This window comes from Patagioenas fasciata, chromosome 13 (genome assembly GCF_037038585.1).
Source record: "Patagioenas fasciata isolate bPatFas1 chromosome 13, bPatFas1.hap1, whole genome shotgun sequence".
Taxonomy (NCBI): domain Eukaryota; kingdom Metazoa; phylum Chordata; class Aves; order Columbiformes; family Columbidae; genus Patagioenas; species Patagioenas fasciata.
The window spans coordinates 15,979,626-16,001,463 of record NC_092532.1 but is presented as its reverse complement, the minus strand read 5'-3'; the positions used below and the strand labels follow the sequence as shown (position 1 = coordinate 16,001,463).

General features: G+C 41.6%; 2 protein-coding genes across 5 annotated transcripts in view; both read left to right on the top strand.

The window, feature by feature from the left end:
* Positions 1-10,348, top strand: part of RSPRY1 (ring finger and SPRY domain containing 1) — a 36,419-nt gene extending 26,071 nt beyond the window's left edge. For all 4 annotated transcript variants that reach the window (XM_065848530.2, XM_065848532.2, XM_065848531.2 and 1 more), the window contains 6 exons: positions 605-748; positions 2,764-2,875; positions 3,855-3,957; positions 5,455-5,607; positions 6,626-6,730; positions 7,706-10,348. In XM_065848530.2, coding sequence (XP_065704602.1) covers positions 605-748; positions 2,764-2,875; positions 3,855-3,957; positions 5,455-5,607; positions 6,626-6,730; positions 7,706-7,802 — 714 coding nt within the window. In that variant the 3' untranslated portion in view covers positions 7,803-10,348. The remainder of the gene's footprint in view (positions 1-604; positions 749-2,763; positions 2,876-3,854; positions 3,958-5,454; positions 5,608-6,625; positions 6,731-7,705) is intronic.
* A 449-nt stretch (positions 10,349-10,797) lies between these two features.
* Positions 10,798-21,732, top strand: ARL2BP (ARF like GTPase 2 binding protein). Its single transcript, XM_065848607.2, has 7 exons — positions 10,798-10,904; positions 11,763-11,883; positions 14,023-14,084; positions 15,670-15,776; positions 16,405-16,490; positions 17,380-17,476; positions 18,608-21,732. Exons 2-7 carry the CDS (start codon positions 11,846-11,848, stop codon positions 18,686-18,688), a joined length of 471 nt encoding a protein of 156 aa, XP_065704679.1. The 5' UTR covers positions 10,798-10,904; positions 11,763-11,845; the 3' UTR covers positions 18,689-21,732.
* Positions 21,733-21,838: the final 106 nt, after the last annotated feature.

Here is a 21,838-nt window from a genome sequence, read left to right as displayed (position 1 = left end):
CTTGCTTTCTCAGAGGGTTATAACGTTGCTACACTGATCTCAATTGTAGAAATATTCACAATAAAGTAACACCCCTATCTGTACCCCAAAACTTCAGGAAAGTGAGGAGGATTCTTAGTCAGCTGGCTTTTCACTCATTTTGACTAAAATTACTCACAAAGTATAATCCCTATTGTTTGTCCTGTGTAGTCTTGAAAAGCCCAAAGCAGTAGGATTTTTGTCTCAGCCCTGTGTTTTCAGTCTTCCTCTGTTCCTTTTTCTAATTCATGTAACATGGAGCACCTCTCCATCCTTTGTACCAGGAGTCAGCTCACAACCTATGACTCAGGTCTTCCTGTCCAGGTTGTCTTAGTCTTTAAATTGACTCTGTAAATTCTCTACATTTTTTTTCCCCTCTGTGGCTTACCACTGAACAATTTTCAGTCTTGCCTACTCATTAGTTTGTGTGACAATTATTGCTATAAAGAGAGGTCACTTTCTGTCTGAAATGCCTCTAAAATTATCTCGATGTATTCTTATATGCAAGAAATTTGATTCAGGGAAGAAAGTGGATTATCAGAATACGAATTTTGTAGAAACTTAATTTTTTGCTTGGTTTTGATAGGCTCGATGTGATGCCTCATCCTTTGAAAGCGTTAGATGTACGTTCTGTGTTGATTCTGGAGTTTGGTACTATGAAGTTACAGTTGTTACTTCAGGAGTGATGCAGATAGGATGGGCTACCAAAGACAGCAAATTTCTCAATCACGTGAGTATGCATATGCAATGGCATCTAGCTGATGATGTCACTTCAGTATTTTCTATTTGCAACACCTTTGAAAATAGCTCTGGTTATTCTCTGGTAGTATTAGAGCACTTGTATGTTTCCTTCAATTTTTCTGTACTTTCATGAAGCTTTTTTTTGCTGAAATTAGTGGTACAAGAAAAGGCTGTATTGTCACTGCTACAGACTGACACTGTTCAGGCAAGTCACACACAGCTGCCAGCAGTGACAGTTTGTGATCTACTTGCTGTTGGCTGGAAGATACAGGGAAATGGCTCATTTCTTGTGGCTTAGTCTCTTCTTAGAAATTCTTTAGATAACAGCGGTGGTTAGTATCTGTTTATGTGAAGTAAACAGTTGCTCACTAAGAACTAGCAGATTATCTTGCACTCACTTTTACGCCGGTCACAAAGCAGCCATTTGATTACCCTCTTTAACACACTTTCCTATTAAATTAACTTTCTTAGGAAAATAGATTTTAAATGGATTTGGGGACAGCATGGTATCATTGGATATGCTGGTAGCAGTAATATGGTATGATTTGGGTATGTGACAGCTTCTTTTTAATTAAAAATAATGATTACAAGAAGATTTAACCCTCTACAAAACACCAGTGGCAAAAATCCAACAGGAATTGGAGAGTAGCTTTTCTCACCATTTAACTTAAGCCTTCCTGTGAGTTCAGTGGTTTTGGCTCCATTCTTTTCTAATTATTCATGTAAATAGCATTGTCCTCTTCTGATGTATAATATACATGTATCTTGACATCACATCCAAAGTCCAGTCACGCTTTTCTAGCATGGAGTCGCAAATGTGATTGATATTTAAAAAAAAAAGCACACACCACAACCAGACAAAAATCCCATGCAGACCTGTCCTGAGCACAGGCACTGTAGACATTGAGAGTAATGGAAACTGTTTGAAATAAAAGGCTGTGTGTCTGCCTTTAGACTGCTAAGAGGCTTAAAAGATTTTTATTTTTTTTTTCCCCCCACTTACTGTTAAGGAGATTGGTGTATATGTATTCTTCTGTCTGGGCTTCCCGTTCAGGGCATGAAAATAAGAGATGTCACAGCTCTGAGCAGGGTGATTTTCTGTTGCTGCAACTGTTTTGCTGGTGGCTAAATGTTGCTTTTTTTTTAAGTTCATTGGGTGTCTGCCTGAAATACGAGGATATTATCTTCTGGATGTATCACAGCATCAGCAGAGTAGCCATATACTTTTTATTTACAGAGTGTGTAACAAAAAGACTAGTCCTAAGTAGACATTAAACACCTGTTATCTGGGCTCAGCTTTAATTTGGGACATCTGAGGCTTGTGTAATCAGATACTGTTTAGTATTTGCACTCTAGACTAACCATGCTGAGTTTGAGGAAGTTACCTGCCATAATGCTTTGGGGTTTCATGTTTGGGCTTTCCTATGACAAATTCTTCTCCTACTGTGGAACTTTTAGTTTTGCATTTGTCTTGGGCCTTGGTAATATCACTTGATAGAACCTTTTCACAAACTGAGGGAGGCTGGCACTGCAAGGAATACAATATGCAACAAACTGAGTTGAAGGGATTATGTGTTTGTTCTCTTTCTGTGTACTGTGTGTTCTGGTGGCACTCGAATATCTTGTGGGGGAAGGTATTACAAGTCTGGTATTAGGACTTCAATATAAGAGAGTGGTTATGCCTCTGTGGTTTAAGATGTAAAAAGTTAGCTATTTGGGTACTTACTAGCTTTCTGATTTTTAACTACTTTAATAGGAGTGATTTGAGCTCACAGCAAATGAAAACCACTTTGGAGACAGTATCCCCATCTTCCCCCTTCCCCACCCCAACAAATCCTTTTTGATGTGAAAACAAAACTAAGACTAGTTTGAAAAAAATCATCTTCATGGGGGTGGGAGAACCTTTCCTGATCTTGGATGAAGCGTTTAGTTGAATGAAAATAAGCTTTACCCTTCTGTGTGGGGAATGGCTATGGACTGAACTTCTTTATTCTGTCTCTAAAGGAAGGTTATGGCATTGGGGACGATGAGTACTCCTGTGCATACGATGGATGCCGGCAGCTGATCTGGTATAATGCCAGAAGTAAACCACATTCCCATCCCTGTTGGAAAGAAGGTAGTTGGTCCATCTTCTATTGTTTATCCTAACTGTATTTCTGCACAGGACTTTTTCCTCTTGCAGGTGTCTAGAAAACAGTTTGTTAGTAGGTGCAAGCGGAGCAGTTACTGCCTAATTCTGGTGGCACTAAAGGTTTAATAATTATTGTGCCTTTACTAGCATTTGCAGGGGTTTGTATATACAGAGTGGGCACCACACTCTTGTTCCACGATATGCGAAAAGAGAATCTTGTTATTTTGGGTTTTTTTTTCTTTTCATAGGCAGAGTACAAATTGTAGCACTACCTTACATAGGTGGACATTTAATCCTGAGATTTTTTTCTAGATGTTTGTAGTCCTACAAAATGGGGTTGAAATCTTCCTTTCTGAGTTCAAAGAGTTATTTTAGAAAAGGGGGAAAAAGCTTGATCTCTGAATTAGATTATTTTTTTAAGGAGGAGTTGCATTGTCTTACTTTCAATTCTTCGATAACTACTTGGACGGCAAAGTTCTGTTCTTGATCGCAGCTTTGAAATCTTGGTAGGAGTCTGCACGTCCCACACTTGCGTGAACTGTGCTGCCTCCTATTAAAAATTTCTCCCAAGGATGGCTAAATTAAAACACCTCTTAAAAATAAACAGCAAAGCACATTAGAAACTTAGACTTTAGCAGCTGTGTGTTCTGAGGATATCTTCAACAGGTATAAAATAGCCAAGGAGACACAGAGTGCAGCTTTCTTCTGGCTTTGGCCAATATTCTGCAATACTTTCAAACTATGTAGAATTAAAGCTCTGGCATACTAAAATATCTTAATTTTTTTTTTACTGTTTTGTCCTGTTCTTTTTTTTCTTCAGTTACTGTCTATATCAATGTTTCTTCCTTTCTTTTGAAGTCAGACGACTCATAGTGAGATATATGATACTTAAAACAATAGCTCCTTCAGCTGTTGGCATTTAACAGAAGTGAAATCTTTAAATTATCTTTGTTTTGCATGTAAGGAGACACAATAGGATTTCTACTAGACTTGCACGAAAAGCAGATGATCTTCTATTTAAATGGAAACCAGCTTCCTGCTGAGAAGCAAGTATTTTCATCTGCTGTGTAAGTATTTATTCATTTGGAAAGACAGTGACCTGTATGGGTAATTGTTTTAATTATATGAAGTGTTTCCCATTTGAGATGTAAATTCATATTTGCTTACCTGAAGCCATCATTAAGCAGGTTCCCCAATTGAAAGTTGCTTAGAAAACAGTGAGAAGGATATAACATTACAGGTGGATTTCAGGGTCCAAAATACTTTGGGCCTTCCAAAGGTTGGTTCAGCTTGATGTTTGCTGCTGTTAAACCAGTGCAGCATTGAAGCAGAATGAGGCGGTAGCAAAGATGAACAAATTTCTGGTAGTGCTTGAGGACTTTGTTATATTTTAAAAAATAAAGCTTTGGTCCTGTAAATGCTGAAGAGTCTGTAATAAGTTACTGCTGCTCACTGGGGCCAGTTCCTGTAGCAGCATCTTGAATATTCATGGCAGGACACTTATTGGTAGTGTTACAGAAAAAGTGTCAGGCTTATTTTGCCAACTCTGTTACAATTAACACATGGCTAATTTCTCTGACTCTCATGGAGAAGTTCGGCCTTTTATTTCTGAAAAGATAAGCTGGTGTGATACTTGAGAGAGCAGTTATGCAGTTTAATTAAACATTACAGTACACTGTAAATGAATACTGCTGTACTACTAATTTCATTCATGTTTTCTACTGAAAATGAAGTTGAAGCAAAATAGTAGTTCAGTTTAAAGTGGTGGAGAATATCTTGTCTGTTCAGCTTGCTGTACTTTATGTGCAGTATGTCACTTTATATACTCAACAGATTCTGTTCCGTGGTTAGAACTTGGAGTATTTGTCAGTTTGGGCCCTTTCAGTAAATAAAACTGAAGGAGGTGATCGTTGTGGTGTTTTTACAAGGTGGCTGTGAAGGAAAGACAGCTGTCCTGAGGTAATCCTGCAAGGAGGAACAGATGGGTGCTGTGCTCAGAGAGCTCAGACCTGGACTCATTCTGCACAGCTTCCACACAACAAGTGCACAAGAGTTGCAAGTTCCCCAGATTTGTGCCTGCTCAAAAAGCAGCAGGAGCAGTGGACATGGCAGTGTTCCTTGCAGTTGGTGCTGCTCCTCACAACTCTACTAAATGGCAGTTGTGTGGAAGAAAAATCCTTTTTCTAGTGCTGAAGGAGATATTGGAGCTGATTGGTGTAAAGAGGATCAGACTGTGGGCTGATCACATCTATGTATCTGCTCTTAGTTTGAGTGTGACTAATCCTAGTTGTAGAGTACAGAGCCTTCCTTTATTGACTGGCTGAGTAGTAAATTCAGACGGACCCTGACAGTAAATTCAGAAGTTCAGAACTGAACAAGGGAAGTGTGTGCAGCTGGAACTGGATGTGTTAGAGGCTTTTCTCCCAATTAGCTGTGGAACACTTCTACTGCAGGAACTTGTCTCTTGGTTTCACAGTGTATTTTTGTCTGGTAACAGCAGTAACATATCTGGAAAGCTCTATTATTAAGTCTGTCTAAAATGTCTGGGTTTTATCATATTGCAGATCTGGCTTCTTTGCTGCAGCTAGCTTCATGTCCTATCAACAATGTGAGTTCAACTTTGGGGCAAAACCTTTCAAGTACCCCCCATCAATGAAGTTTAGCACCTTTAACGATTATGCCTTTCTAACAGCAGAAGAGAAAATCATTTTGCCCAGGTAAGCCTCCTGTCTAACTTGTGTGTTTGCGCACAAACAAAATGCTTCATTTCTGAGTTGCATAGTTCTGTGTTGTACTGAGCAAAGTTTTCTTCTATGGGGTCACACCTCCATAGGTCTCTTTCAGAAATTGATTAGACCATAGGTTCCTGTGCAACTTAAAGAGTAGGGCAGGAGATGTACAACTGAACTCCAAGTTTGTTTGGTTTTTTTGTAGTATTTGTAATATTAAGGTAAATTAACTAGTACTGCACAGTAAACTGTTTTTAGTGGAAGTGCTTCCTGCTGCCTTAAAATGATTTGGTTGATTGAGGAGGTACAGTCTTATTTAAAATTGACCTAATTTGTGATGTTGGCAGCATGGATGTGCTGAATGTTTTTAAGACTTCAGGTGTCCTTTCCAGATGGAAATTTCCCCATTTGTGAATGATACTACTGTCAAAGGTTATTAAATTTTGAAGTGCTTTCCCACCTAAATATAAATCAAGCCAGATAGAAGCAGGTTTGGATACATTTCTCTTACCAAATTTCTGGCAGGAATTAAAACTTAACATTTTTTCTGGTTTAGGTCATTAGTAATAAAATAATTTTCTGGAACACAAACAGTATACAGTGTAATCTGGGATATGGCATACCTCAGATTTGCAACTTCGTCTAAAGATGGGCCTGGTGGTTCTGATGATGATGAGTGGTTCTGACGTATGTGGTTGAAATAATCTTTTATTACTTTGAATTAAGGGGGTGGTGGCTTGTTTGAGCTGGGTACCTCTGGCTATAATAAAATGCAGAGACTGGTTTTGAATTATCAAGCTTCTCAATCAAGTGTATTTGAGGTACTTAAGTATCTTAGGAATTTTTTAGTTTTGTTTTTAAACACTTATTCGTGGATTAGAGTCACATGTTGGCAAAGTCTGAAGTTTGATATTGTATTTATGCAGAGAAGATCAAATACTTGGGATAGTTGTTAATCTATCAAGTCAAACTAATGTGTGCATTGTGGGGGTGTCTCTTTCTTCAGACACAGGCGCTTGGCTTTGTTGAAGCAAGTGAGTATCCGAGAGAACTGCTGCACGCTTTGCTGTGATGAGGTAGCAGACACAGAACTCAGGCCATGTGGACACAGGTAAAAGCTTTAAGGAAAAAAAAACCACATACAAAAAAACCCCCCCCCCACAAAAATGCCAAAACCCCAACACAAACAGAAAAAACTTGCATTTGACATTGAGTTTAGGTAGGGCCAGATGCAGTCCCTGCTTATCTTGGTTGACTCCCAGTGTAAAGGAAATAACCCCCTTTTTTAAGGATGCGATAGACAGAACTTAAGCATAGTATTCCCATCTTTCCTGTCACCTTACCACAAGCCGATTTAATCCCTAACTGTGTGTGTGTTTGAGGTTGGGGAAGTACTGTGACTATGTACCCCTCCTACCCCGGGCTACTAAGTCAAATACCCTCATCCCAAACTGATTATTATTGTCGATAATTACTTGTTTTGTACTGGTGCTGTGAAGTCCTCATCACATGAGGAGAGCAGAAAATGCATTGTACACTCAAATGCTCATTAAAAGTTAAATAAATATATTATCTGAAGTCACAGAATTCCTCTAAAAGCTAAAAAACGGGGCAGCAGTACAAGTAATACCATAATGGCACTTTCCTGCCTTTAAGTAGCCTGCTAGAAGATTAATCCAGTGAAGTCCAGTTCTGTAGTGTTGGTCGAGCACTTGTGGAATCAGCCTTGCCACGGGTCTTGTGTCTGGGTGCTGCAAAGTTAAAAAGTCATACCCAGTGTGGCTCAACAAGAAGTGGAGACAGGTTCACACAGGGCACTGGGACTGCTCTTCTCCAGACTAGAGCAAGTGTTAAGATTAACAAAAGCCTGCGAGTGTAATCCTGACCAACTGCTCTGGCAGTAAGATGCTGAGCAGCAGGAGCTCCCCTCAAAGCCTGTGGATCTGCAACACCCGACTTGCAATTCCTAATCTCCACACTCAAAAGACTTGAGTGTGTTTCTAAACTGCTTAGTGCTTTGATTTGTTGTTGTTGTTGTTTTCCATACTGTAAATGCAGGCTTTAACTGAATTTTCTTCTCCTTCAGTGACCTGTGCATGGAGTGTGCCTTGCAACTGGAGACCTGCCCTTTGTGTCGACAGGAAATACAAACCCGAGTCAGACAGATCTCTCACATTTCATGACACACGTGGAGAAATACCACAGACTTGTTTTTAATGAAGCCCAACCAGTACTGAAAGGGGAAGCATCTCTAACCAGTCTTCACGCACATCGAATGATAGCCACAGCCAGATTTCATGCTAAACTGTAATCTATTTATCTTAAAAAATGAAATCTTTAATAAGCTATTTCACATTGCCAGCAATGGAACCTGGTTTCAACAGTAAGGAAAGCTGGTAGGTCAGCGTGCTACGGCTATCGGTTCCTCCAGGCACCACCATAGAAGAGCGTCTCTCTTCTTTCCCCTTCTCACCTGTCGCAAGTGCTGAAATAATTTGCACTGGAAGTACATGTACAATGCATTTTAGAAAAGAGGAGGAAAAAGTAATCTCCCAAAACAGGGCTGTTCTGTCTTGTGCTCGAAAGTGTCTATTTTTGGCAGAAGTCAGTACTAAAAACAGAATGGCAATGTTTTCCTGTTTAATGTAGCCTCCTGCTGGTCAGAGACTGTGTTTTCCGACTGTGGATATTAAACTGCTCAAAGACTTAATCTGTGCACAGACTGATTTGAAAAGACAGTGTGGAGACTGTAGAGAAACTCACATGTTTTAATAACTTGGTGATTCCAAAGAATGTTCCAATTTGTTTTTAAATGTTAAAAGGTCGGCGGTATTTTCAAGTACATAATGCTACTGATGCTTTTAACTTCTGTACCCACATTTTTTTTGTGAGGTTATAGTTTTCAGGAGGTATTCTTAACTAATTATAATGCTGGACTGGAATTAATTTGATATTCTGGGTATTTTTTAAGGTATCATCAAACATCTTTTTTAATAAGTGTTGTTTTTGAAGGTTATGTTCACTTTGGAAATATTGAGCTATCTTAAAAGATGGGAGGAGAATTTTGGGCCAGTTTACTTAAAAAAATAAGTTATTTGGATAGCAAGTTCAGTCTTACTCTGTAACTCTTAAAAATGCACCTTGCTTGCCACATGTCAGTCCTGCTCTGAGCAGGTTTGGGGCCACACTTCATATTTTTGGTAGAGATTGTACAGTGGGAATCTCTGCTCCACTTTAATTACACATTTGTGATGTTTGTATGTTAAGGATGCATTTCAACGGGCAGCTTTTGACTGTTTTACTAGGTTTCTACAAGGAATCAGGGTTCATAGCTGATGTCAGTGAAGTAGCACAAAAATCAGTGGAGTTACGCTTATTTTGCACCAACTGAGAATATGACTCAGTCTCTTCCAAGACTTGTACAGGTTGTGTTTTTTGGTTCCTTTTTTTAATTATCTGGCAATATAGTAGAACTTTACTAATTCACACACAACCCTACACCAAAACCGTCCAGCTTCTTGGCAGTGATTCAACACAGAGGCTGTTGTAGTGAATCCTCATGCTGTGATGTATCTTATTTTTAAGGTACTTGATAGTACAATAAATTATTAACAAAGCAGTGCTGAGGCTGCTGCTTTGTGCTGAGCACTCTTCCTTCCTACTGACCTGAGGCAGTGGCCCAGAGCTCTGCACACAGGGCCCAGAATTAAGCTCTCCAGCAACTGCTTTCACCTGCCTTTGCTAACTCAAGGGAGCTGAATTCCATGCAGGGATAAAAAGTGTCTCTATTGAACCTCTGGAGTACAATGTGTGAATTAAGAAAGTTCTGCCCATCTTTTTCTTGATTTTATTTTTTTTTTTTCAAATATAGACTGAATCATAATAGAGCATTGGTTAGTCTTTTTGCAGAAATATGAATTCTCTTCCGCCTTGGATGCCTGTTTTAAGTTGGACTGGCAAATCCTCATTGCCAGTTGTGACTGAGTCCCTTCCTGCTCTGTGCTGAGTCAGCAAACATGAACTCCATCACTGCCACAAGGAGCTTGGAATTTCAGGATCACTTGAAGTTTTAAATGCTTCCAAATGCAATTGTAGGTTTTTATCTCTAAGGTGCAAAGATACAAACCATACTTTAGGGAGGAGGTAGGACAGAACCATTTTGAACTCTGCCTTAATAGATTCTAATAACTTTAGGGCTTTGGTTTCCCTGGCCAGGATTAACTGAGGTAAAATTTTCAGAAGTGCCTGGGATTTGTATCAACTGCTGTGTGAGATTAAGCTCTTAAGGTCCAGGTCCACAAAGGCTTCCAGGTGTCCCTGTGCCATGGAGGTGATGCAAGAGCCTTGGTGCCTTTGTGGACGTGGGACTAAGTGCCTGCATTCTTTGTTGAAAAGATGCAAACGCTTTGGAAAATTTTGCCCCAGACCGTCTTCCGTGCAGCTGGTGCTGGGCAGAGGAAGCCAATGGTGCTGGAGGAGCGAGCTGTGTTGCAGAGAACTGTCCGGGTCATTTCACAAATGGAAAGACTGTACAACTTGACTGGCTTTCTGCTCAAATCCACGCTGGGGGTGTCTTTGTGAAGCTGGATCCTCTGTGGCTGGCGGCACCCTGGGTCTCTGCACACCCCGAAGGTGCTGGGGAGGGCAGGTGCTGCTCCCCTGGCCCTCAGGGTGGGAAATGAATTGTAGCAAAGTTGTCCATTCAACAATAAAAACGTCTTGAAGGTTATTTTTGTTTTTTTTTTTTTTTTAAATTCTTTGGCTTCTGGCGGCAGCTGGGCTTACAAATGCTTTTGCACTGGCGGCTGGGGCAGGTTTAACAAGAAGTCGGCTCTGAGGCAGAAAGACGAACCCAGCGCCAGGCGGGTGTCCCTGCTCCCGTGGAACATTCGGCCGGAGGTTTGTGCCCGGACACCGGGGGCTGTGGCCTTGGGGTCCTTAATAACAGCGTGGGTGCTGCGCGCATCATAACGAAGCACATTATTTATGTCTTCTCTTCATTTTATTCCTAGCTCAGCCTTTGACACCCGGACACCAAACTCAGCCTGGGCAGCCGCTTCCACCCGCCATCACGGCCCAGCAGGGCAGCGGAAACTGCCTTCTCCCCCCACCCTGCCGCGCGCTCTCATTGGGCCTTCGAGGGTGTGGGCGGGCCCTCCAGGGCCGCCTCCGCTCTGGGATTGGCTGCGGGCGCGGCGGAAGGAAGCGTTTCCCAGGAGACGACCGGGCCGGCGGCGTGGGGGGTGCGTGCCATGGCGGCGCGGCGCTGGCTGCCGGGACCCGCGGTACGTGTGGGGCAGGGCCGGGGCCGTTCTCTGAGGCGGAGCGGAGGTGGCGCGGGCCCGATGCCCGTGTTCCTCGGGAAGGGAGGACCGATAAGAGCCGGTCTTCTCGGGGGGAAGATGGTGGCTGGGCTCTCCGGGTCCCTTTGGGCAGGGGGAGGTAGAGCGGGTGCCTGGACCTCCTAGGGAGGGACAGGGCCGGGGGCTTCGCTCTCCCCAGGAGCCAGGACCGAGGAGGAGGAGGCGAGGCTCATGCTCATCCCTCCTCCCGTGTCGTAGTGCTGCAGAGCTGGTTCCTGCCCTGGCGGGCTGTGCTGAAGGCCGGTATTGGGTGTAACCCAGCGGGGGTGGCGGGAGCTGCTTGTCCCCAGTGCACGCACAGAACCGGCCCCGGGGCCTGAGCTGCTGTGTGCCCTGGCCTGGGTGATGGGCCAGCAACTGCTTACTGCCCAGGGCTGGCCGAGCCCCCGGCAGCTGCAATCACCATCACCTGGCCTGGCAGCTCTTCCGGTGCACTGGGCCAGGGTGGCATCTTCATCTTATCTGGCTTCATTTTCCTGTGTTGTTACAATAGTCATTCATGGAACCTTCAAGAGTAAAGATATTAAAGTCAAGTAAAACCCCCTTACAGAAGTTAACTGCAAGTGTGAATGATTTTGAGCCTGTTCTCTGAGTAAGCAGATAAAGTTCCTAGAGAATTTGAGTTATTAGGGAGAAAAAGTAGCAGTAAATTTGAAAGTACGCTATTTTGAAACTCCTACATTGAAAAATTAAAAGGTTCCCTCCTGATTCGCTATTTGAGAAGTGTATGGTAATTTAACGATTGAATTTGTTTTCATTCTAAGTTATGTTATTCTTTAGCACTTTGTCTGAAAAGAAGAAATAACCACGCACAGCAGCAATACAGCAGATTGCCTCTGCTCCAGGCTGGTTATGTGGTAACGATGGAGACTTCCGATGAAGAAAACTTTGGTGTAGCCGTGTGAGTACCCTGCGTTCGGTGTCAGGCTTTCAATGAACTGTTTCCTAATTAAAATATTTTAATGGGAATATAACCACAGGAATGAATTTACACCAGACTGATTAGCAGATTCTACCTCTTAGAAGAACAAAGGCACAGAACGCAAAGCTCTAGGAGTTTCAGAGTTTAGCGAAGTCAAACTAAATAAACCTGCAGGGAGTGTAGCACCAGATACCCCTCGCTAAGTGATCAAAATAGATTACGTATATAATAGAAATCAGAGGGTTTGTGTTAATTTTAAATTTCTCCTTCCTTTTCAAGACCATACGTTGTCACAGGTTTTAAGAAGAGACTTCTCTGTGTTTGAACGCACTCCTCCTAGAATGTGAGACTTTTTACAGGTGACTTCAACCAAATTGTGCACAGGTAGATATTAGGGTGCTACTTCACCACACTTTTGTCTGGCATACTCTTCTAAAGCTTGTGGCAGAAGGGGATGTGTGCCTGTGCCTCTGTCGCTCTAGTTTGTAGATTTGGTTCATTTGTGATGCCCTGTGACCTGAGAGGCCATGTGCTCCGTAGGCTGCTCCTGCAGCACCGCTTGTTCTGGCCTAGACTAGACACGATCAGGAAAAAGGCTTAACCCAAAGATTGGTGAGCATGTGTTTTTTCAGGTGTGTTGTATAGAGAGGTGGAATTGCTTTTGCTTTGAAACAGTTAACATTTCATTATTTGCCTTACAGACCTAAACCAGGGTGTAAATACTTAAAATTTTTTGTTGGAATAAGCTATAAAATCAGCAGTAGTGCTGCTTTTGAGGGGAAAAAAAGAGTGGAAAGTATCCTTAGCAAAGTCTCCTGTCCTCGCACATAAATGGCAAGTGATGTGCCCTGTTTCGTGAAGTGGCGTGGTGCTCAGGCTACGTAATATTCAGTGCCAGATCCTCTCTCGGTGCTGTCATCCCCGCCAGTGCAACAGCACGCTTTTCCACTCCCTTGTCTTGCCTTTGCTCATCTCCCGTGGCTTAACAGATTACAGATGTTGCTACAACATTGCTTGGTGATCAGATGCCTTTTAAAATCAAAAACCTTTACATTTTTGGGGGTCAGAATGAGTCCTGTGACTTGTTGTAGTTAAACTGTCGGTTAAACTGTTGTTGGATTAATTTCACTGGATTATTATTCAATAGCAAAATAATGATTTTTTTTTTTAAACTTAGTGTGAAAGTGTTTTACTCTGTTTGCTAAAAAGAAACTTAAAGAGAAGTAGAAAGACATTTAATTTAATTAAAATGGTGCTTTCACTGATCAAAGCTAATCTTTTCTTAAAGACAAACGTTCTTTGAGACTTGTTTCCCTCATGTGTGATAAAAGCCTCTTTCGTCTGCTGGAGAATATAGGAAGAGTTAATTCCTCACTAAACATGAGTCTTGAATGCCAGGGCCCAAGAAGATTCTGTGGACTGTCTAATGTGTCTGAACAAGCTGCACAATAATAAATTTAGCAGAGGGATCCAGGGTCATGAAATGCTGGTACCAAAGGTTTCTTCCCTGGATGACTTCAGATCCATAATGGTGTTTAATATTTGCTCACAACTGAATGACATTAGGAGGTTGTGCCATTTATTTGTAGCATGCAGGGATGTCTCTTGCAAAAGAAAAAATATTTAAGTTCCTTTGGTTATATAATATTGTGTATACATGGAGTTCAGGTGGTTCCACAAGTATTGCAAAATATTCTCTAGAGTGTCCAGAACCCTGTGGTCACCAGGTGATGTTAAGCAGGGAAGAAAGTGGAAGGAAGGCCCAGGGTAACAGTTGGGTTTTGTGGGCTGGAAAATGCTTAATTTGCTGTTCTAATGACACCCTTTACATCCTTCTGCACTAAGACTGGAATTATCTTAACAGTAATGCCAGTAAAACACCATTTATAGGAACCGATCTGCAGAAAATACAGTAGAAGCCTGATGAGAATCCCCGCGAAGCAGTTGAGTCAGTGCCATGGATTGTTTTGTGGGTTGCAACTAGGAAATTATTCATTTATCTTGTAATTACTGGGCTTATTTGTGCTTAGGCTTTTGTTAACACTTCTTAATGTTAACCTTTATTTCTACTGTGGTTGAAATGTGTATTTATGCAGTACTGTCTGTCTTAATTTTCAGCTCCTCCCCTTCTGACGCAGAGTTTGATGCGGTTATTGGCTATCTGGAGGATATTATAATGGGTAAGCTCTGCAAGCAGTTATAGACAAGATGGGTGCTGAACATATTGCAAGCTGCCCTTCTGTTGGCAGACATACAGAGCCAAAACAGTCCCTGCCTGCTTCATGGAAACTTTCCTTCCTTTGTTCCTGTGACCCTGAACCTGCTAGCATGGTAAAATTATGCACAAAAGTCTCTTTTGTGCTGTTTGCACAGCAGTGGGCTTATGAGTCTTAAAAATTATTCCGTGTACTGCTGCTCCTTCGTAAATAAATAATAAAGGCACTTGTAAATCTCATGTAGAAATCAAGGCTTTCTGGAATTTTATACCAAATTGTAAAGGGGATGGAAGAGACTGGGAGAGGGCGCCTTCTGTTCCCAGCTCTGCCTGAGCCTCTCCTAATGCGTTTGTCTGGTTGTTCTAGAAGCTGCCATGATTTGTCCACGCTATTTTCTGTAGTACTGAACTGGTTTATCATATGTGATACAAGGTGCCTGTGCTGCAGTTTGGGTGTGTTGTTCCTTGTTCCGCCTCTGCACAATACAGAGAACGGTTTATTTTCCCTGTCTGCAGCAGCATTGTGTAATGGGCTAGATGTCATCGTGTCGTACCACTTTCCACTTTTTGAGACCACCCTTTGGAGTTGATTTGGCTTCACGTCACTTGGATGGATGTGCAGAATTGTAACGTGGCAGGAAGGTTGAATGGCGCCAAGCTCATCATGTGAGCCCAGCCAATAAAAGGTGCTAAATTCTGAGGACCATAATTTTAACTGCGAAGTCAGTGTGTGCAAGGAAGTAGTTTACAAGATGCCCAGACAGAATTCGTGCTAATCAGCCATCAGCTGCTTCAAAGAACAGCATATAATCTTTTTGACCACATCCTTCCCAGAGAGATCTAGATTTCTGCAGCCTCAGTTTGCCTGGTGATGTAGCTGAATCTGGAGAAACACAAACTGAACTGATTTTCACTATGTCAGGGTTTAGAAAGCAGAGACTGGTGTATTTTAACACTGTAAGTGAACTTTACATTTATACCTGCTCTGTTGAATTCAGTGGTGACCTACTGTGTTCATTTTTATTCTTGTTTCCTTCCACAACTGGAGAAAAAAAAATCTTCAACAGTTGAAAATGAGTCCTGGCGTTTCAGTAATGTTTTTTTAATTCAAGGAAAGAATAATTATTTTGAGTTATTGCAGGGAAGAGGTGCTCACTGCTGCTGACTTGAAAACCTGAACAAAATGAGGTTCAAAGTAAATAACCTCATTGATAAAATGTAAAACAGGACGGCTTTTTAGCTCATACTAAGCGTAAATGAAACTTAAAAGAAGTGATTGTGGGTATGTGCATCCTGTTCCATTGTGAACACCTTGCACCTTGGCAGCATCCCCTCGCATTGTGACAGCTGCAGTTCAATGCACACCCAAGTCCTGCTGCCCTGCGCCTCTGTCTTCTCGCTGATGGCTCAGAACGGAGGCTCCGCGGCAGCTGCGGTGCTGGTGTGACTGACTGCACGTGTCCTGCGACAGAGGACGAGTGAATGTGGGTTTGTGTTGCAAAAAGAATGACTAAACTCGTAACTCTGTGATGCGTTTTGTTGTGATCCAGATGATGATTTCCAGTTAATACAGAGGACTTTTATGGAGAAGCACTACCAGGAGTTTGATGACTCAGAAGAAAACAAGCTCATCTATACTTCTATTTTTAATGAATATGTAAGATACTTTTTCCTGGTTTTCATATGTATTGCTTTTTTATTTTTATTAAGGCCAGTGTCAGGTTCTTTGTTCCCCCCCTTTATAAAATACTGGGTTTACATGGTACAGAGCCAGCCTGCTGTTTCTTTCTGAAGCACAGTCATGATCTGCGAGCAAGAAAGATGTTTTCTGGAGCTACAGGTTCCTTTCTCTTTGTTTTACCTGATGTTTTGGAAGTTGCATATGTCTTGAATAGAAATTTAGCCTATTGCGGTAGTAAATAGTGCATTTAACCTGTGTGCATAACAGAGTTCGTTCTTCTCCAGTTGTATTATTTAGTGTATTGGAAACTTCAATTACTTTCTTCATATAAAGTATAATTATGAAACTATACCAGCCTACTAGTCAATACCATTAAATGATTTAAAAATAATTTATTACTAGTGTTTGTTCTCACCAATATTCCCAGCAAAAATGTTGAGCTCAGTGGTGATGTGAATGATTGAACCAACAACACCCAGCTGAGGCATCTGCAGCTGCTTCCCCAGTGAGGATAATAGAAGGTGTCGGTGTCAGGAAGGTGTGCTGGTTGGAAATCTCCTGAAAATTGTTATGGTGTTATAGGGATGGTTTATTTGTTTTTCAGATTTCTTTAGTAGAGAAATACATTGAAGAAAAATTGCTTGATCGGATTCCTGGTTTTAATATGACTGCTTTCACAATGTCATTGCAGTAAGTCTCTGCTTTATTTTGGGTTGGGGGGTGGCTCAAGTGCCTCTCAGTTATTTCTTTTTATCTAGTTTAGGGCTTGGGTTGGTTCTTCTTTAATTAAAAAAAAAAAGTATTCTTGCAAGCAATGACTGACCACTTTTTTTTTTGCGTTCACCATGTCCTGCTACTCTGAATTTCTGAACTGTCCTGCTGAAATGTATTGGGGTTTACAGGGTTGGAAGAGAAATCAGAATGAGAACACTGGAGGGTTTTCATAATCGTTGTCCCTTTGAAAGCAGACCCTTCAAAGGTTAAGTCTCATGCATGTCTCTCAGGCTTGTCGTTGGACACCTAAGTATCCTGGTAGTCTTTCAAGAGTCAGGTGGTGAAATGCCTTTGTTACAATTCTTGTACAGAGCGTTCAGAGAAGAGTTTGGTTTGTCTTAAGCTTTTGCATTTGGTCACTTTAGCTTAACCAGCTTCCCGAAGAGGTCACTTTTGAAAGATCATTGGTTTTGCCCTTGAATAAGAAAATCAAGTGTAATTTGGAACTGAATATCTTAAAATATTTTAATCAATTTAATTTTAAATTGAATTAAAGTAGATAAATGCCAGTGGAGTGTTAATTCTGATGACTTACAGGTCAGTTTCTTTGTCTGGTTTTCAGGGTCTGGTGTGATGTTCTTCTTGGATTTAGATAAATATAATATCTTAATGTATTTGGATTGGAAATCCTGCAAGGTGATATTTGGCTAAAGTTTCACTTTATGATAGACCCCTAATAACATTCTTGCTTGAATTTTGATATCGTTCTACTTGTCCCAATATCATTTTTTACTTCATACCGTTTAAAAATAAAGACTTTCTTTCCCACACAATTTTCTAATTCCCCAACTCTTTCTCTCCACAGACAGCACAAAGATGAAATGGCAGGTGATATATTTGATATGCTCCTCACATTCACTGACTTTCTGGCTTTCAAAGAAATGTTCTTGGATTACAGAGCTGTAAGTATGTCGCATTGTTTATTTTCATTGGCATAATGGCTGTTGGCTTTGTGTGGCTCTGCCCGAGAGCACTAGAGGCAGTGTTACTACAGCAGGCAGCAGCATTTATTCAGACATGTACAGAGTCAAAAGGAAAATAACTTTACTGAGGGGCTATTTAAACTCAAAATGCACATTTAATAATTTCTAGAAAGCAGGAACAAAGCTGGCAGGTGGAACAGTTCTTCAGAAAGATGAACTTTCTGCATCTTTAATGTTGCATTCCAACCGAACATAAGGGAACACTTTTTCATGGTGTGGGTGATGGAGCAGTGGCACAGGCTGCCCAGAGAGGTTATGGAGTCTCCATCCTTGGAGATACTCAGAAGCCACCTGGACACAGTCCCAAGTGGCCATGCATGAACGGGGGGCTTGGACCGACGACTTGCAGAGGTCTCTTTGCACCTTGGCCGTTCTGTGAGTCTATGATATGGGGTTTTGTTGTTATTTGGTTTTGGGTTTTTTCAGCCAATCCAAAATTAGCTTTTTAAGCTTGTTCTGTTTGTATTTTTCCTCCTCTCTGTCCAGGGTGGAGAAACAAAGCAACAAAAGTATTAAGGTTTTGGATGAGCCCTTTCCTAGGGAAATGAAATACATGTAAAATCTTTCCAGTCACATTTTACAAAGGAGCAAAAGAGTCAAAATTGTTGGCAGAATTGTGTCCTCTGCTATCTCCCCCCACACTGTCAGTTTTCTGAAAACATGGACAGGTTGAGGAGAACGAGACAGTCCATGTCTCAGCAGCAGGAATCATTTCAGCTGGGGTTTGCAAACCCCAGGAGCTGGATTTCACTGGTTCCTTGAGCACCGGCTGAACCTGCTGGCTGAGCATCCCTGATTGGGACCCGAGCCAGCTCCGCTCTGACCTGGGCTCTTCGTGAGGTCTGAGTTCACCTACAGATACGAACAGGAGAAAATAAATTCTCTGCTAGGCATTTTTAAGTCTCACAGCAAGCTGCATGCAATCATAGGTGCTCAGGTAATATGTAGTTTTATATTGATTTGATGTAACAGACAGAATATTAATTTTCTGTTTAATTTTTTGAACAAAACAGCATTGAGTCAAGGATCTTTTTTCTTCCCTTTTTTTAGGAAAAAGAAGGTCGAAGTCTGGATTTAAGCAGTGGATTAGTGGTGACTTCATTAAACAAATCATCAATATCCTCTTCGTAGAAGAGTTCATGCACTACTCTCCTCCAGATGAGTGCTGCTGCTTTCATTGGGACATCAGAACACTAAAGGTCATGAGAATCAAGGTGCTTTTACATGATGAAACACATTCACCCTCCAGGCTGTATCGTTAGAGACCCGACCCTAAAAACATCTGTTTGTGAATTCTGGTTGGTATTCAGTGACCACAGAATAAGACATTTCCAGCTGTACCAGTATTTGTACACCAACCCAACCATTGCGCAGACTGAGAAGCGCAGCGCGCCGAGAGGACAATAAATAGGACTTTGCCCTTGTTATTTGGGTTGACATCTTCACTGTCTTGCCGAAATATAGAACTTTTCAGAGTCAAGAAGACAATGTAAAAAGAGTATGTCCCTCTGGCTCTTGGAAGGACAGGTGCGAGTGTGTAACCTCTGAGTTCCTCCCGGTCAATGTTTTGTTGGTTTGGGTTTGGTTTTTTTAATACTTTAATATGATTGTAAGTGCTGCAACTTTCTACTGGAAGAATATGTTTTAATATGTAGATGTTCTATCGTAAGACTGTGTCTCAGCTCTGACAATTGAAATGTTAGTGTGTAAATCCGTCTGCTCTCTGGCTTTTTTAAGCCTCATCCTTAATGTGCAAAATTTTCTGTTCCACTTTTGCTCAGGCCCCAGCTATTCTACACTGGGAAAAATAACCACAATAAACTGAAATCTGGCCTATGTATGCGATTTCTTACTTTCTTTTCGGCAGTGGCACAGCTGCATTAGTTCTAGTAACATAAGCTTGATGTTAGGTTGGGCGCAGACTTGCTGACCACCGTGTCGCTCACTGCGCTAAGTGTCACGCTGATTGCAAGTCGTGGTTTTGCTGTTAAACTGTTCGCAATGTGAGTGCAGCAGTGACTTTTTCAGCAGCTTGCTGGTGGAGCTGTGGCCACAAACCCGTCACAAAAGCCCAGGCGCATCTCTTGGCAGCTGGGATTAAACTGTGTTTGGAGCTACAGGGACCCTCCGTTCTTGAGCTGCTCGGACACGTTAATCTTCTGCTTAATGAGGTGCTGAGGCAACGCGAATGCGTCTTTAAAAGCCTTAGAGCAGATGGAAACACGGGTGAGGAGCAGAGCTCTGCGCTCAGTCCCGCAGCAGATCGGTGCAGCAGGGGAGGGGAGATGTCCTTCAGCAGCAAAGGTGTTAGTTGGTGGCTGTCACCCCATGAGAACCCAGCCTAGACAGAGGAAGGTGATGGCCAGGCCATTCCACGTTGTTGTTTGTGGACAACAAATGTCCTACAAGAACAAATGAGTTGAAATCCTGTTTCTGTTGACATCCAACAGTGATTTCAACAGTACCAGGATTTTGTTCTTCAGCCAAAATAGTTTTTGAATGGCAGTCAAGACTCCTGGCCACACAGGCAAAAATAAGCCATACTTACACTATAAAATACAGCATCGTTGAACAGGTTTGTGGCCAGACCATAGCGGCTTTTTAAAAACTGGCTAGCAGTGCAAAGCGTAGCGTATTTTGACTCTGCAGTAATTAATCTCATTAAGTTTCTAATATGTTGTGCTCATGGTTGTGCAGTTTTTTTGTCTGGAATTATTCTAGTTTGTTGAAATCTCCCTCGTACATGCACAAACACAGATACACAGATACACTCACACGCTTCCTTTAACAAAACAAAATAAATATTCCTTAAGAATTTTTTAAGCTCCTTCCATAAGTTTCTGCTTGTCAGATTTGAATGATAAAAGCCAGAAGCTGAAGCAAAATTAAAATTTGCAACATGTCTTCTCTTTTTTGTCTTTTTTTAGAAAAGGGGAGAGTTAGAAATTCTTCTGTGTTCTGATCAAAAGCAGTTTTTTACGGGTTTTCCGTTCTGGTGAACACCACACAAGCTCGTTTTGATTCTCTGTTCAGCAACAGTAACCTGCTAAGGCAACATGAGTACATCCCCAAGGATGTTAAGTCACAGCACTGTGGTTGGAAATGCCTGTTCCTGATCCTCCTCATAGCAGCAAGGCCGGTGAGGCTCCATCAGGGGCTCATCCCGCTGGGATTTGCAGGTTTTTACACATCTAGCTACCACCGGTGCTGTAAAAAGCAGCTTTTCCCATGAGCGCAGAAGTGGGTGCTCAGGCCTGTGTGGGCAGGTAGCGAGCAGAGATGATGCTCCAAGATGCTTATTTCCAGAAAAAGAAAAAATGTATGAAAACATTGGGTTGTGGTTTTAATACAAACCAGGTGCAGCTCCTCTGCCAGGTGAATCCTGAGCTTAACATCAGAGAAACCGAAGACTTAAAGTCCAGTTGTTCTTCTACTGTCAGTGCAGGAACTGGGATTCTTCATTTAACTTCTCACCTGTTTATATGATGTTGACTTTTTAATGTCAGGAACAGGTTTTATCCAATTTTAAAAGAAACATGTTGAAATGTTTCGATTGTTAATTGTTGAGCTAAAATTATTATTTGCAGTTAAAACTAAATATATCCCTGCTATTTTTTTTTACTGAAAAAATTGTTCATTCTTTTCCTGTTACAATTGTTTCAATGAATTACTTAAACTAATGACGGTATAAATGAATACGTTGGGTGGTTGTCTTCTGAAGGGAGCTCTGTTGTATTTTGAGCAAGGTCTCCTTTAATTTCAGAGGCTGCAAAGGACAGTTAGGATTAATTCTTATTTTGACAGGGAATTGTATCTCTGTGTTTCCTCCAATACGTTCCTGCCCCTGTGCTGCTCTCTTCTGTGTGTTTTCTGTGGGCTGCTCTTCCCAGAACATCTCATCCCCCTGTGATGCTCCTGTCACTCATCCCTGGTTTGGTGCGTTTTCCATCAGGGAAAAGGGCTTTTTAAAGAGATTACATTTCTATAGACAATGGGTTATCTCTGTGAAAGTCTGACTAGGTATTTAAGAGTTTTATCATTGTCATAACAGTGCATGAAAGAAGCTAATTTTCATACTGTTACTGATTTATATATATATATTCATAGCTTTGGAAACTTGACCCTTCATTTAGCTCACAGAAAACCAAATAAAGGCAGACCTGCCCTGGGGCTGATGCATTTGTCCGGTCCCTTTTCAATCCACACCTTCCATTAACGCAGTTAAGTTTCCTGAGCCTGCCTCTGTAGACAAGCTGTTAAAACTTTTCCCCACAGATCATA